Source organism: Thalia democratica, chromosome 3, assembly GCF_965202585.1.
Source record: "Thalia democratica chromosome 3, ktThaDemo2.hap1.1, whole genome shotgun sequence".
Lineage (NCBI taxonomy): Eukaryota > Metazoa > Chordata > Thaliacea > Salpida > Salpidae > Thalia > Thalia democratica.
The window spans coordinates 50,205,772-50,216,827 of record NC_139167.1 but is presented as its reverse complement, the minus strand read 5'-3'; the positions used below and the strand labels follow the sequence as shown (position 1 = coordinate 50,216,827).

Sequence of the window (11,056 nt, the reverse complement as noted above, 5' to 3'; positions counted from 1 at the left end):
TGTATGAAACTGTTGTTTATTATAGAATTAAATAAATATTTTGATTAATATATATATGTTTCTGTTTTTTTTTATTCATATAAGGTTATTTTTGTTTTGTATAAACTCAGATTGGTTTTTGGTCACTTAGACTTGCTTTTTAGCTTTAAAGAGTCGTAACCCATGTTTATAACTCAAGTTAAAAATTTGATTGAAATAACTAATTTAACTATTTTTAAAACTTATAAAATTTCAGTGTGTTAGTGTAGTTATTTTCATGAACTAGTTTAGTATGGGTTGGACAGATGCAAGAAACACAAAACTAAAAGTAAATCTTGGATTGGTTCAGGCAAGATTGAAACTTATAGAAAAGAAAAAAACAAGTTTAAACTTGAGAGCTAGACCTGAAATTGCTGAATATGTACAAAACAACAAGGTTGATCGAGCAAGAATAAGGGTAGAATCAATTATAAGAGAAGATTTTCTTATTGAAGCCATGGAGTTAGTCGAAATGTATGCAGATCTGATTCAAAGTAGATTTGGATTGCTCCAATCTGGTAAACTTGATGAGTCTCTTAAAAAACCTATAGCAACACTTATTTGGGTTACTCCTCAACTATCTCAATATTGTGATGAACTGAAAAAAGTTCAATCAGTTTTTGCAGACATTTTTGGAAAAAAGTTTGCAAAAGCTTGCCAGGCAAACGAGATGGGCTATGTGTGTGAACGTGTCATGCAAAAGCTCGACCCAAAACCTCCAAATGCAACTTTAGTTGAAAGTTACTTGGTAGAAATCTGTAGAGCAGCTGACGTGCAGTTTAACCCAGACCCAAATATTTTAGCAGAAGGTTTGCTGCTGGAGCCACTGCCAAGCACTGATCTTGTTAGCTTCAACAAAGAAGGTTCATCTTTATCAGTTGAACAGAAGGCTTCAGCTAATCACATGTCTAGTAATGACACAGGAAATGACCAGCTCTTGAATTTACCGACTAATAATTTGAACAACCAGTCAAATAGTTCAGCCTCACACTCTGTAACTCAAAATCAACAAGGTAAACTTTCATTTCCTGAGTTACCTGCAGTTCCTCAAAGTTTTTCTCCTTCCAACACTGGTGTCAATAGTACGGTAAAAGAGGAAAACTCAGACATAGATTTTGATGATTTAACAAAGCGTTTTAACAATTTAAGAAAAAAATAAGGAAATTAGAAAGTAAAATGAACTCATTCTAGTACAGTTTGTGTTTTTCATAAACTAACATTTCATATATCTTTCTTAAAATTGTACATCATAATTGCACAGGAAATCAAATTGTAATACTGTTTCATATACTGATTATTTCCGACTTTGTTTTGTTTCCTGAATTATTTTTATACTTAGTAATCAGTGTTATTTGATTACTCTTTTTCATAAAAAAAAACTATGCTATTTATAAAGTTAGTAAGTTAGTAATTATTTTTAACATATATTTTGATTGAAATATGAATGAGTTTTAAAATTTCATCCTTATTGTTCTTAATTTTTTTAATAACTATTTGAAAATATTATTGTTATGAATGTTTGAAAAACTCTTGTTAATTCATAGTATTTAGGTATTTTGCATGCATGTGATTAATTATTTTGTTAAAATAAATACATTTTAGTAAAAAACAACTACAACTGTTAATAAACATAAAAATAAGAATAAAAAGTAGTATTATTTTAAACTTTCTTTAATAATTAAAGTTATATGTCTATTATTGTATTTGACACATTTAAATTAGATTAGTGTCAGAATTTTATATTTTAAATGTTAATTTGTTTTCATTAAAAAATAAATATTTATTATCAATGTAAGAATGTTTGTTGAACATAATATCAGTTCATATCAATTTGGTTTTCTGCTTAACAAAATCTAATCAAAGCCATTTGTTTCAATACACTGTTCGGTATAATTTAAATAGTATTTTTTAAATGTATTAACGTAATTTTTATAGAATTACATGCATGAACAATATACTATCTATGCAATATCATACTATTAAGTATAATATATAACAAAAAATTTTATAACTAATTATTCATTGAAAAGACTTGATAAATAGCCCTCTTGCATCAACTGTTCTACTTGGTTTGTTAAATTTTATTGAAAAAATAAATTAATTTTTTTACAGACAAAAGTATAATGGTTAATTATTCAGCCAACATATCATGGCTTTTCACTGAGGAGCCAGACATTAAAAAACGGTTTGAGTTAGCAAAACAAAAAGGCTTTAAAGCAGTTGAAATTGGTTTACCATATGATGAGAATCTTCAGCAACTCAAAGAAGCTAAGGAAAAATCAGGTCTAAAAGTTGTGCTTATTAACTCAGGTTGCACAAAAAATCTTGGTAATGCAGCTAATTCTGATAGCAGTGATGCGTTTGTCAAAGAACTTGATCTGGCTATAAGTTATGCCAATGCCCTAGATTGTAAAATAATACATTTAATGGCTGGTAGAGTTAAGTCAATTGATTTAGTAAAAGCTAGAAGCTCCTATATTTCCAACTTAAAAATTGCATCTGAAAAATTGTCTACTAGTGGAATTACAGGTGTTATTGAACCTATCAACAAGTATGATGTGCCTGAGTATTTTCTTAATGACTTCTACCAAGCTATAGAGATACTAAGGGAGGTAAATCTGCCAAATATAAAACTTTTGTTTGACTTTTATCACCAACACCAGATGGCAGGAGGCTTAATGCAAAAGTTTAAAGCTGCAAACAAATTAATTGGCCATGTACAAGTTAGCCAAGTTCCAGGTCGCAAAGAGCCATTTTCTGAAGGTGAAATAAGTTACAACTATATAATGAAAAGTGTTGCTGAGTCTGAGTATTCTGGTTGGGTCGGACTAGAGTATAAGCCATCTGTTCACACTAACAATACTTTAGAGTGGTTTGCAGAATAAAACTATATATATTTTTGTGGGAAAAATCAATTTATTTATTGTATAAAGAAATTTCAAAATTTTTGTTTTTAATTAATTTTTAACTTGCAATAGATTAACATCAATTTTAATTTTATGTAGTTTATTATTTGCCAGAACTACTGTGCTGTATTTTTTTAAATTTATAATTAGCTATGTAATTACCTTAAGTCAAAGAATTTTACTAAAAACTACAGTGTTTATGTAGCAAATTAAATAAAGTATCACAATTAGAATTGTTTGGATATTTTTTTTAGCTTTACAAAAACAATTTAATTTAAGTTTTTAGCTAAATTATTTTATGATTCTTACTAAGATAATTGTTAAAAGCTTAAAGGTATTAGGTTCAGACCGTTGGAAGATTTGAGTTGATTATACTTAAACACAGAAAATATAAATAAATGTTAAATCAAAAACTTAATTTGCTCTAAACTTAAATTTTCTTTATATCTAAACATATTTTTAGCATATATCATTTAACTGTATTAATCATACTTTTAATTCTTATCTTAGCTGTAATTGGTGACTATAATTCTTAATAATCATATTTTTTATTCAGAATAAATGGATAAAACGATGAACTTTTTAAACAAGAATATACCCCTGTTTCTCAGAGGTAAGCTATAGTTTTAATCAAAGTATATAGTTCGTTGCTTTAAACCAATTTTTAAAGTTAGTTGATTTTTAATTTGAACTATTATTAATTAAAAAAATAGTAAATCGTTTGAGCACCACTGCGACAACAAACAATGGAAATTTAATTGAACAAAAGTTTGATGTGAAGGATGATACAGTGAACAGTGAGTATTACAATGTTGAGCTTACACCTCAAAAAAGAAGGTTAGTTTCTTTATATTGAAATAAAGTTAAACTACTTTAAATTAAGAATTTGATAAAGTTTTTAAAAGCACGTTTTTAAAAGTAAGAGTTTTATGTAACTTTATTATTTTTTTAGACTAAATGTTCCTGTTTTACGTAAAAACAAGAGCACTCCAGCCTACTTGAGCCAGTCTGCGATTTTGTCTCCATTAGAGAATAGATCGTTGGCTTTTAATGCTGCACTAAAGGAAAATTCCCAGAAAAAGTTTGAACTGTCAGATAGCATTAAGAACATCAAAAGAACAACCTTTCCAAAATTGAACGCAAAGCTTGCGGTTGTTGATTGCCTTGAATTGCCAAGTTTAAATGTGTTTTTTTCAAGTATAAGTTCCAGTGTTTGTTCCGTAGAAACTATACTTAAAAATGATAACAAAAGTGAAAAGCAAAAGTTAAATCGTACTGCAAAGACTTTTAACAAAAATGCATCACAAGAGGTGAATATTATTTAAATTATACACTAAAAATTGATACTTGTATTTTGAACACAACAACTCAAAGTTGTTTGAAATGTCAGTTAAGTACCAAAATTTCGTAAACATGTTGTTTTGAACTTACAAATGTTTTTTCACACATTATTTTCGGTAGTTTCGCAACAAAATACAAGTTGTATAAATGTTTTAGTTTTTTGTATACTAATCAATTGTTTTATAGACAATGGAAAATGCAACAGCTGAAGCAAACAAAAAACAAGCTGACAGTTTATACAAAAAAGGTTGCTGTTTTCATCTTAAACACTTGTAATAAATATCTGTGTAAGTATTAAACTTCTAATGATTGTTACAAATGTTTTCAACAAGTATAAGTAAAGATAAAAAAAAAAGTATTTTGTTTTTTTTTTTGCATAAAAATATATACTTAAATATTTAATTCACTTTTTTAAATAATAAGTACATATAATTTAAATTATAATCAACAATACAACCTAAGTGTTAAGTAGTTTAAAACTAAATCAAAAACTATTTTCCAGCTTAGTTTTTGCATTGTTTATCATAGTTTTCTACACATATCTAACCATTGAACTTGATAAATATTTTTTTTAAATTTTTATATATACGTTTAGTTAGTATAATATTTTTCAATGAATTGTAATAATTACTCAAATTAAACTAAACCTGCTTTGGAACAGTTTTTGAAAACGAGCTATCACATCTTAATATATTTTGTTTGCCTTATGTTATTTTCTTAAAGGTATGCAGTTTTCAAGAAAAGGCGATCGGACAAAAGCACTTCAGTGTTTCTTGCAAGCTGGCAAACTTGGCTGTGCTAACAGCAATTGGAGAGCGTATAAGATATGCAAAAGCAACTCTAAATACTCTGAACATGTTAGTTGAAAAAATTGTTTAAAAGAGTATTTTTTTGAAGTAATTTTTTATGATGTAGCTGTAAAATTACTCACCCGAGTTTGATAATGTATAGGTTGGCTTATTTTAGCTTTTGATTAAAACATAATTTATTAGTCAAGTATGAGAATTATTTTGTTGAATTGTAATTTTCCAGGTATTTAAATAATCAGTTTTTTATTTACAAGACAAAACCTGTTTTTGTAATTTATTTAAAAGCTTATAAGTTAAAAGTTTATGTTTTGTACTGTAAAGAGTCAAATATCAGGGACCACTTCCTCAGTTTATTTTAGTTTAAAATTCAAAATTAAATGTTAAAGTCAGAAATTGAAGTAATAAATATTTTTTGTATTCTTTCAATATATATATTTTATAGTTAAGTTTATTTTTGATTTGGCAATTAAAGTTAATACCAAATAGCTATCAAAAAGTCTTTAATTTAATCAGATTTTCTGTAATTATGAAAAGTCTAGAGTTGAGTTATAAAACATATGAAATTATTTTTAAATTTCTAAAACTACACTTATCAAATTTATTGTAAAAAATGTTCTTTTACACACAATAAAAAAAAAATTAACACTTACTGAGACATTTCTTATTATTATATCATGATTTTAACCTTTATTTTTTTTGCAGTGCAAAAAAAGTTATTTTCTAGGATTGCAAACAGACTTTATGTAAGCCTGCACAATTTGCAGATATGTACTTGATTTTTCTAAAATAAAAACTATTATAAATTGCATCAGAAACAATTTATTTAGTTTCTATATAAAATCAGGTTTCATCAGTTTAGGTTTTTTCCGTTAGAGAAGTACAATTTTAGCCCTGTATAATTTTTATTTTAGTTTTAATTTTTGTTTTACAATACTATTTTAGTCTTGAAACAGTAATTGTAGTAAATTTATTATAGTTTTTTATAGATAAATTTAAGATACTTCAATTCTATGAAATGTCTATAACTCTAGTATAAAACAAAGACAGTATAGATATTGTTTTGTAAGTTCTCAATATACAAAATATATCTTAGTAAGTTAGTATCAGTTACTCTGTTCGGTAAAAATAAGATAAACTTAATGATATATTATAGTTAGCTCTATGATTTAATGTCGAAGTTTATCTCTTCTCAAGTATCAAATTGAGTTTTAATTACATGAAGTTCATACTTCTAAACTTTTAATAAGTCGGATAATTGTTGACTTCAAATTCTACTTTGTTAAGAGTTAAATAATGAAAAAAAAAAAACAAAAATCAATTAATATTGACCTTATACTCTTTTTAAATTTTAGGTTTACTTTAGATAAAACTTCAGTACTACTCAAAAACTATGTTTGGTAATATTTAAGTTAATAAAGTTATATTAGCATTCAAGGATTTTAAATAATTTTTGTCCTGTAAGCTCAAGTTTTGAAAATAACTAGGTTGTATTTTTAAAACAAGTAAAAATAATTATAAGTAAATAGCCTTAATATTTTTATAAATGTAGTTTTACTTATCAGGTACCTTTACAAAAAATATAATTTTTATGTTAAATATTGTACTGACTTATTACTTTAAAGTATGTATTGCTATAAAACAATTTTACTCAACTAGGATTTACTGTGTAGTTTGTTATCTGTAATAAAATATTCTAAAAACAATTTTATTAATCTAGGTTATGGAATGCCTGGAATTTGCAGCACTATCCGGTCATAAAGTAGCAAGACAAATGGTTGTACAAAAACTAATGACCTGCCAGCAAGATGGGCTCGATAAATTAATTTTAGACGCAAAAATAGACTTTTTCTTAGAACAAAACGCAAATGAAGGAGTTTTAAATGTAAGTTTGTTTTTAGTGCATACAGTTACTTTCAATAATTTTATTTATTTTTGAACAACTTATGCTATAGTTAAGTCCATTTAAATTTAGCGATTTGAAAATAGGTATTAACGAAGGTAGCCATATACTCTGACTATCTCAGACTAGTATAAAAATTTTTGAAAACTAAGGTTAACTGTTTTCAAACTAGTTTTAATTTCTAACGAAGTTTCTTAAAATTTAGGTTGACTCGATAGTTAAAACTTAACTTGCAAAACTTAGGTTAATTAATTTTATAAAAAACTCAGGCTTGTTTAAAAATTAAGAATTTTTTAATCCATCTCTTAAAAACGTCCTCAAAAAACATTTAACTTTTTATTTATAGAAGTTTTTATCAATTTATGTAAGTAAAGCTTATTTAACTTATAGACTTTTAGTATATTTCTAAAACTTTAATCTACTTTATTTTTAACCTTACCCATTGACTCAGGTTGTGTCAGAATATTTTTTTTTCAAAATATTTTTTTGCTGCAATAGTGGAAACCCTAAGAAAGTCCTGATATTTAATTAAAAAGGATTTAATAATTGTTTGTGATGCTAATAATATTCTTCAAAATTTTCTTTATGTAACATCGCTAGATACACATTTTAAATTTTATTAAAAGAAACAGTTATAACAGTGAATTTTTTTATTTAGAGTATGTTGTACCTCGCAAAAAGAATCTTAAAAAACCCAAATAAAAGTATTGAAGATGAAAGGAAAGCTGTACAACTCTTAAAAGAAGCCTCAAGAAAAAACGTAAGTTTGAACTTCATCAATAAAAAAGAAGTAAATTTTACTTATTAAATTTTTTTAACTTTTCTCTAAATATATCTTACAATTCTCAAGTAATATGAAATGTCTCTTCAAAATTGTTATGAACATTGTTTTCAATAAGCTTCCTATAATGCATTATATAAGTTTAAATGTTAACCCTTTTTGTTAACTTTAAGTATGAGTAAATTCAATCTGCGACACTATTTATAATATAAATTTATTTTTTCTAAACATGACAGTACACGCTTGCAATCTACGAACTGTCCAAGTGTTACAAGCAAGGTGTAGGAGTTGAAAAGGACGTTGCTTTGTCGTACAACCTCGTTCACAAGTGCGCCAAGTTGGGAAACCCCCACGCTGTAAAGGATCTCATCGACCTCTTCTCCAATGGAGATAAATCTTGTGGTTAGTTTTAAATTGTTGAAGTATATTTTCAGAGATCGCTCTTTATGTTCATTTACTTTTTTTAATACAAGTAATAAAAATTGCTCACCTAGTTTCAACAGGTGGTTAAGCGAAAATGCATTTTTTACCTAATGTTGCAATTCATACCGAAACCGCTAAGTTTTTTCATACCAAAGTTTAATACTTTATTAAATAAACAGTAGTGTAGATACTTTTCAACCAAAGTTTGTACTAAAAAAAGTTTAATAATTGTAAAATTCATTTCAAAACGGTTTCCACCCTGTATCATCAGGTATTTTCAGGTCAAAGTCGGTGTTGCAAAAATAAAAAAAAATAGTTTTAAGAAGATGAGTATAAATATTTCTTAAAAATCTAAACCATAATAAAACATTTCATTTAAAGTAATCAGACACTTCTAATTATTTTCTAATAGACCTAAAAGTTTAGCTTAACCAATGAAAAATTAGTATTTAAAAGTTGTTATAACCCAATTCAACACATGATTGTACAGGTGTAACCAAAGATCACGTGCAGGCTGCAATGTTGAAAAGCAAACTTGCTAAAAGTTGTCTGACAACACATATGAAAGAAATGGAAAATTTGGCTTATGCATCTGCTGGAGTGAAAAAATGAAAGTTTAATAATCGGAAGCAAACATTTTTTTTCTCATTTAAAGGGATTGTTACTGCATAGGGTTGGGTTCAATCTATTTACAAAATTACAGAGTTAAGTGGTTCGTCAACAAAGATTAGATGGTTATATTTCTTTACAATGAAATGTGTTTTATCTGTAATTAAAAAATTTGTAATTGTTATAAAATTTTTATGAAGCTTTTAAAAGCTTTTAGTTTTTATTATATTTAAAGTATTGAATACTTTATTTCAGTGTCTTAATTTTAACTGTTTTATTCACTTACACCTTTTTTTAGTTGTAATCAGCTATATGCTATAAAACTTGAGTAATGTAATGCTATAAATCTTAAATAATCAAGCTAGCTAATAACTATTTTGGTAGTAGTTTTATCTTAAATTATATAATTTTATAAAATACATTATTATACCTTTAAAAAAAAACATCTGATTTTAAAGTGACCTGTTAATTTTAAAGTTTCACTTTTTATAATATTTTTTTGACCTTTTAAACGCTACAATGCAGTCACTTAAGCATTAAAAAATATTATATGTAAAAAATTATTTTCATGAATAATTTGCTGATTTTATGTTTGCATTATTTTTTGTTTCTTTTAAAATTCATTACACTTGTACATAATTACTAAAATATATGGAAGTTTGATTGATTATCTGTTAGTAATACTTTGTTTTGTAACTAAAACATATGCCAAAAAACCTAAAAAAAACTTGGAATTTGATAATTTAGGCTAAAAAAACCTGAAACTTGAGAAATTTTGGAAAAAAAAAACCTGTGGTTTTAAACAATTTTTACATATTAAGTAATAAAGTTTTGATTTGACATAAAAAATCTTCATTTTGATAAAAAATTTTTGTTATCATATTATTTTTAATATTTTTATTAAAAAACACATCTAATGTATCTTTACAGTATCTAAACAATGTTATTATACTACTTAAAACAGTAATTTTACCTTAAACTAATTTTATACTGAAAATAGACCCAATAACTTTTGCTTTCGAAAACCGGAAAGAAATTTCTCAAAAACCTTTGGCAACCCTGTATACAACTCATAAATACCAGTTCTACAAGTTTTCCAACTGTTTTTAAAAGTAAAAGTTTTGAACTACTGAATTTAATAAGTTACTAAATTTAATCAATATTTAATAGCTTAAGTTAGTTTAAAGTTAAACAGAAAAATCTACGAAATTGTTTCAATTAAATTGTAAGCATTATTACAAGTTATCAGCTGGTTAAAATGTGATCGTTGAACTCTTTGAAACTGAAAGTGTCTAAAATCTAAATGAAATTATATTATGTTAAAAACAATGGAATCGTAAAAATTTAGTTGCGATACTTACGAACCTGAAATAAAGTATTAAAAGCAGTTTCGTTAGACTAGGGCGGGTTTCCAAAAGGGGGCTGTTTAAAAGATAGATTGGTAAAAAGGGGTGACTAAAGATAAGTGGGAATTTTTTTTTTGATTAATTTTATCGAAGTCTAAGTTTATCATTGGTTTTTATTTCAAAAGGAAAACAATAAAAACACCTTAATTTTGTTAAAGTTATAACTACTAGAAACTTATTATATTTTAAACAATAAGTTAAGTTTATAAACAAAATGTTCCTAAAAAATTAGACAAACTGATACTAAAAGATGAGTTTTCAATTTCTAAAATACATAAGCTGATTTGAAATTTTCTAGGAAAGTGTTTTGTAATCGTAATGCCTTCAGCATAAACTAATACAGAAATTTTGCTTGGTTTTTACGCATATTGTATTAAAAGGTCCCTAATAGTTTTTTACTACTAAAAGCTCGTTTTTTTTTACTGTCAATACTTTCATTGATTTTTGCTGTTTTTGCCGAAAATTAAAACTAGTGAGTAAAAAAAAGGATTTCTATCTACAATAAAAATAGTAAACAAAATTATTTGTTTGTTTTGAAAACATTTTTTATTAGAGTTAAAAGGCGTTTTAAATATTTAAAAATTTTTCACATTTATTACGTATTGAAACACACTTATAAATTTATAATAAATCAACTATAGAAGATATTATTACACTTCAAATACTCAGCTAAAAATACATTTTGTCAGAGTACCGATTCTTACAAAGTATGTCGATAAGTTTTGAAACCCTTGTTAGAACTGATATAAGAATTTCTCAACTATTGAGTAAAAAAACTAGCGTCTTAGTCTGTCGCAGGGGCTTCTGTTAATGACCGTGTGGTAACCTTTATTTAAACAAGTAAAGCTTTTTTAACTCTAATA

General features: G+C 26.0%; 3 protein-coding genes across 3 annotated transcripts; all 3 read left to right on the top strand.

Annotated features, from left to right (window-relative positions):
- Window positions 1-240: 240 nt before the first annotated feature.
- LOC145832739 (IST1 homolog) lies at window positions 241-1,580 on the top strand. The gene has a single exon (XM_082940068.1). It carries the CDS (start codon window positions 272-274, stop codon window positions 1,175-1,177), a length of 906 nt encoding a protein of 301 aa, XP_082796194.1. The 5' UTR covers window positions 241-271; the 3' UTR covers window positions 1,178-1,580.
- Window positions 1,581-2,036: 456 nt separating this feature from the next.
- Window positions 2,037-3,359, top strand: LOC145832740 (putative hydroxypyruvate isomerase). The gene has a single exon (XM_082940069.1). It carries the CDS (start codon window positions 2,142-2,144, stop codon window positions 2,901-2,903), a length of 762 nt encoding a protein of 253 aa, XP_082796195.1. The 5' UTR covers window positions 2,037-2,141; the 3' UTR covers window positions 2,904-3,359.
- A 54-nt stretch (window positions 3,360-3,413) lies between these two features.
- Window positions 3,414-9,312, top strand: LOC145832738 (uncharacterized). Its single transcript, XM_082940067.1, has 9 exons — window positions 3,414-3,537; window positions 3,638-3,761; window positions 3,877-4,234; window positions 4,452-4,512; window positions 4,989-5,122; window positions 6,792-6,956; window positions 7,633-7,734; window positions 7,992-8,157; window positions 8,669-9,312. Exons 1-9 carry the CDS (start codon window positions 3,486-3,488, stop codon window positions 8,788-8,790), a joined length of 1,284 nt encoding a protein of 427 aa, XP_082796193.1. The 5' UTR covers window positions 3,414-3,485; the 3' UTR covers window positions 8,791-9,312.
- Window positions 9,313-11,056: the final 1,744 nt, after the last annotated feature.

Excerpts from the sequence above, each read along its gene's own strand:
- LOC145832739 (XM_082940068.1), top strand. The coding sequence starts at position 272 with ATGGGTTGGACAGATGCAAGAAACACAAAACTAAAAGTAAATCTTGGA.
- LOC145832740 (XM_082940069.1), top strand. The coding sequence starts at position 2,142 with ATGGTTAATTATTCAGCCAACATATCATGGCTTTTCACTGAGGAGCCA.
- LOC145832738 (XM_082940067.1), top strand. The coding sequence starts at position 3,486 with ATGGATAAAACGATGAACTTTTTAAACAAGAATATACCCCTGTTTCTC. Across the intron at positions 4,513-4,988 it reads TGACAGTTTATACAAAAAAG|GTATGCAGTTTTCAAGAAAA; the intron begins GTTGCTGTTTTC and ends ATTTTCTTAAAG. Across the intron at positions 6,957-7,632 it reads CAAATGAAGGAGTTTTAAAT|AGTATGTTGTACCTCGCAAA; the intron begins GTAAGTTTGTTT and ends TTTTTTATTTAG.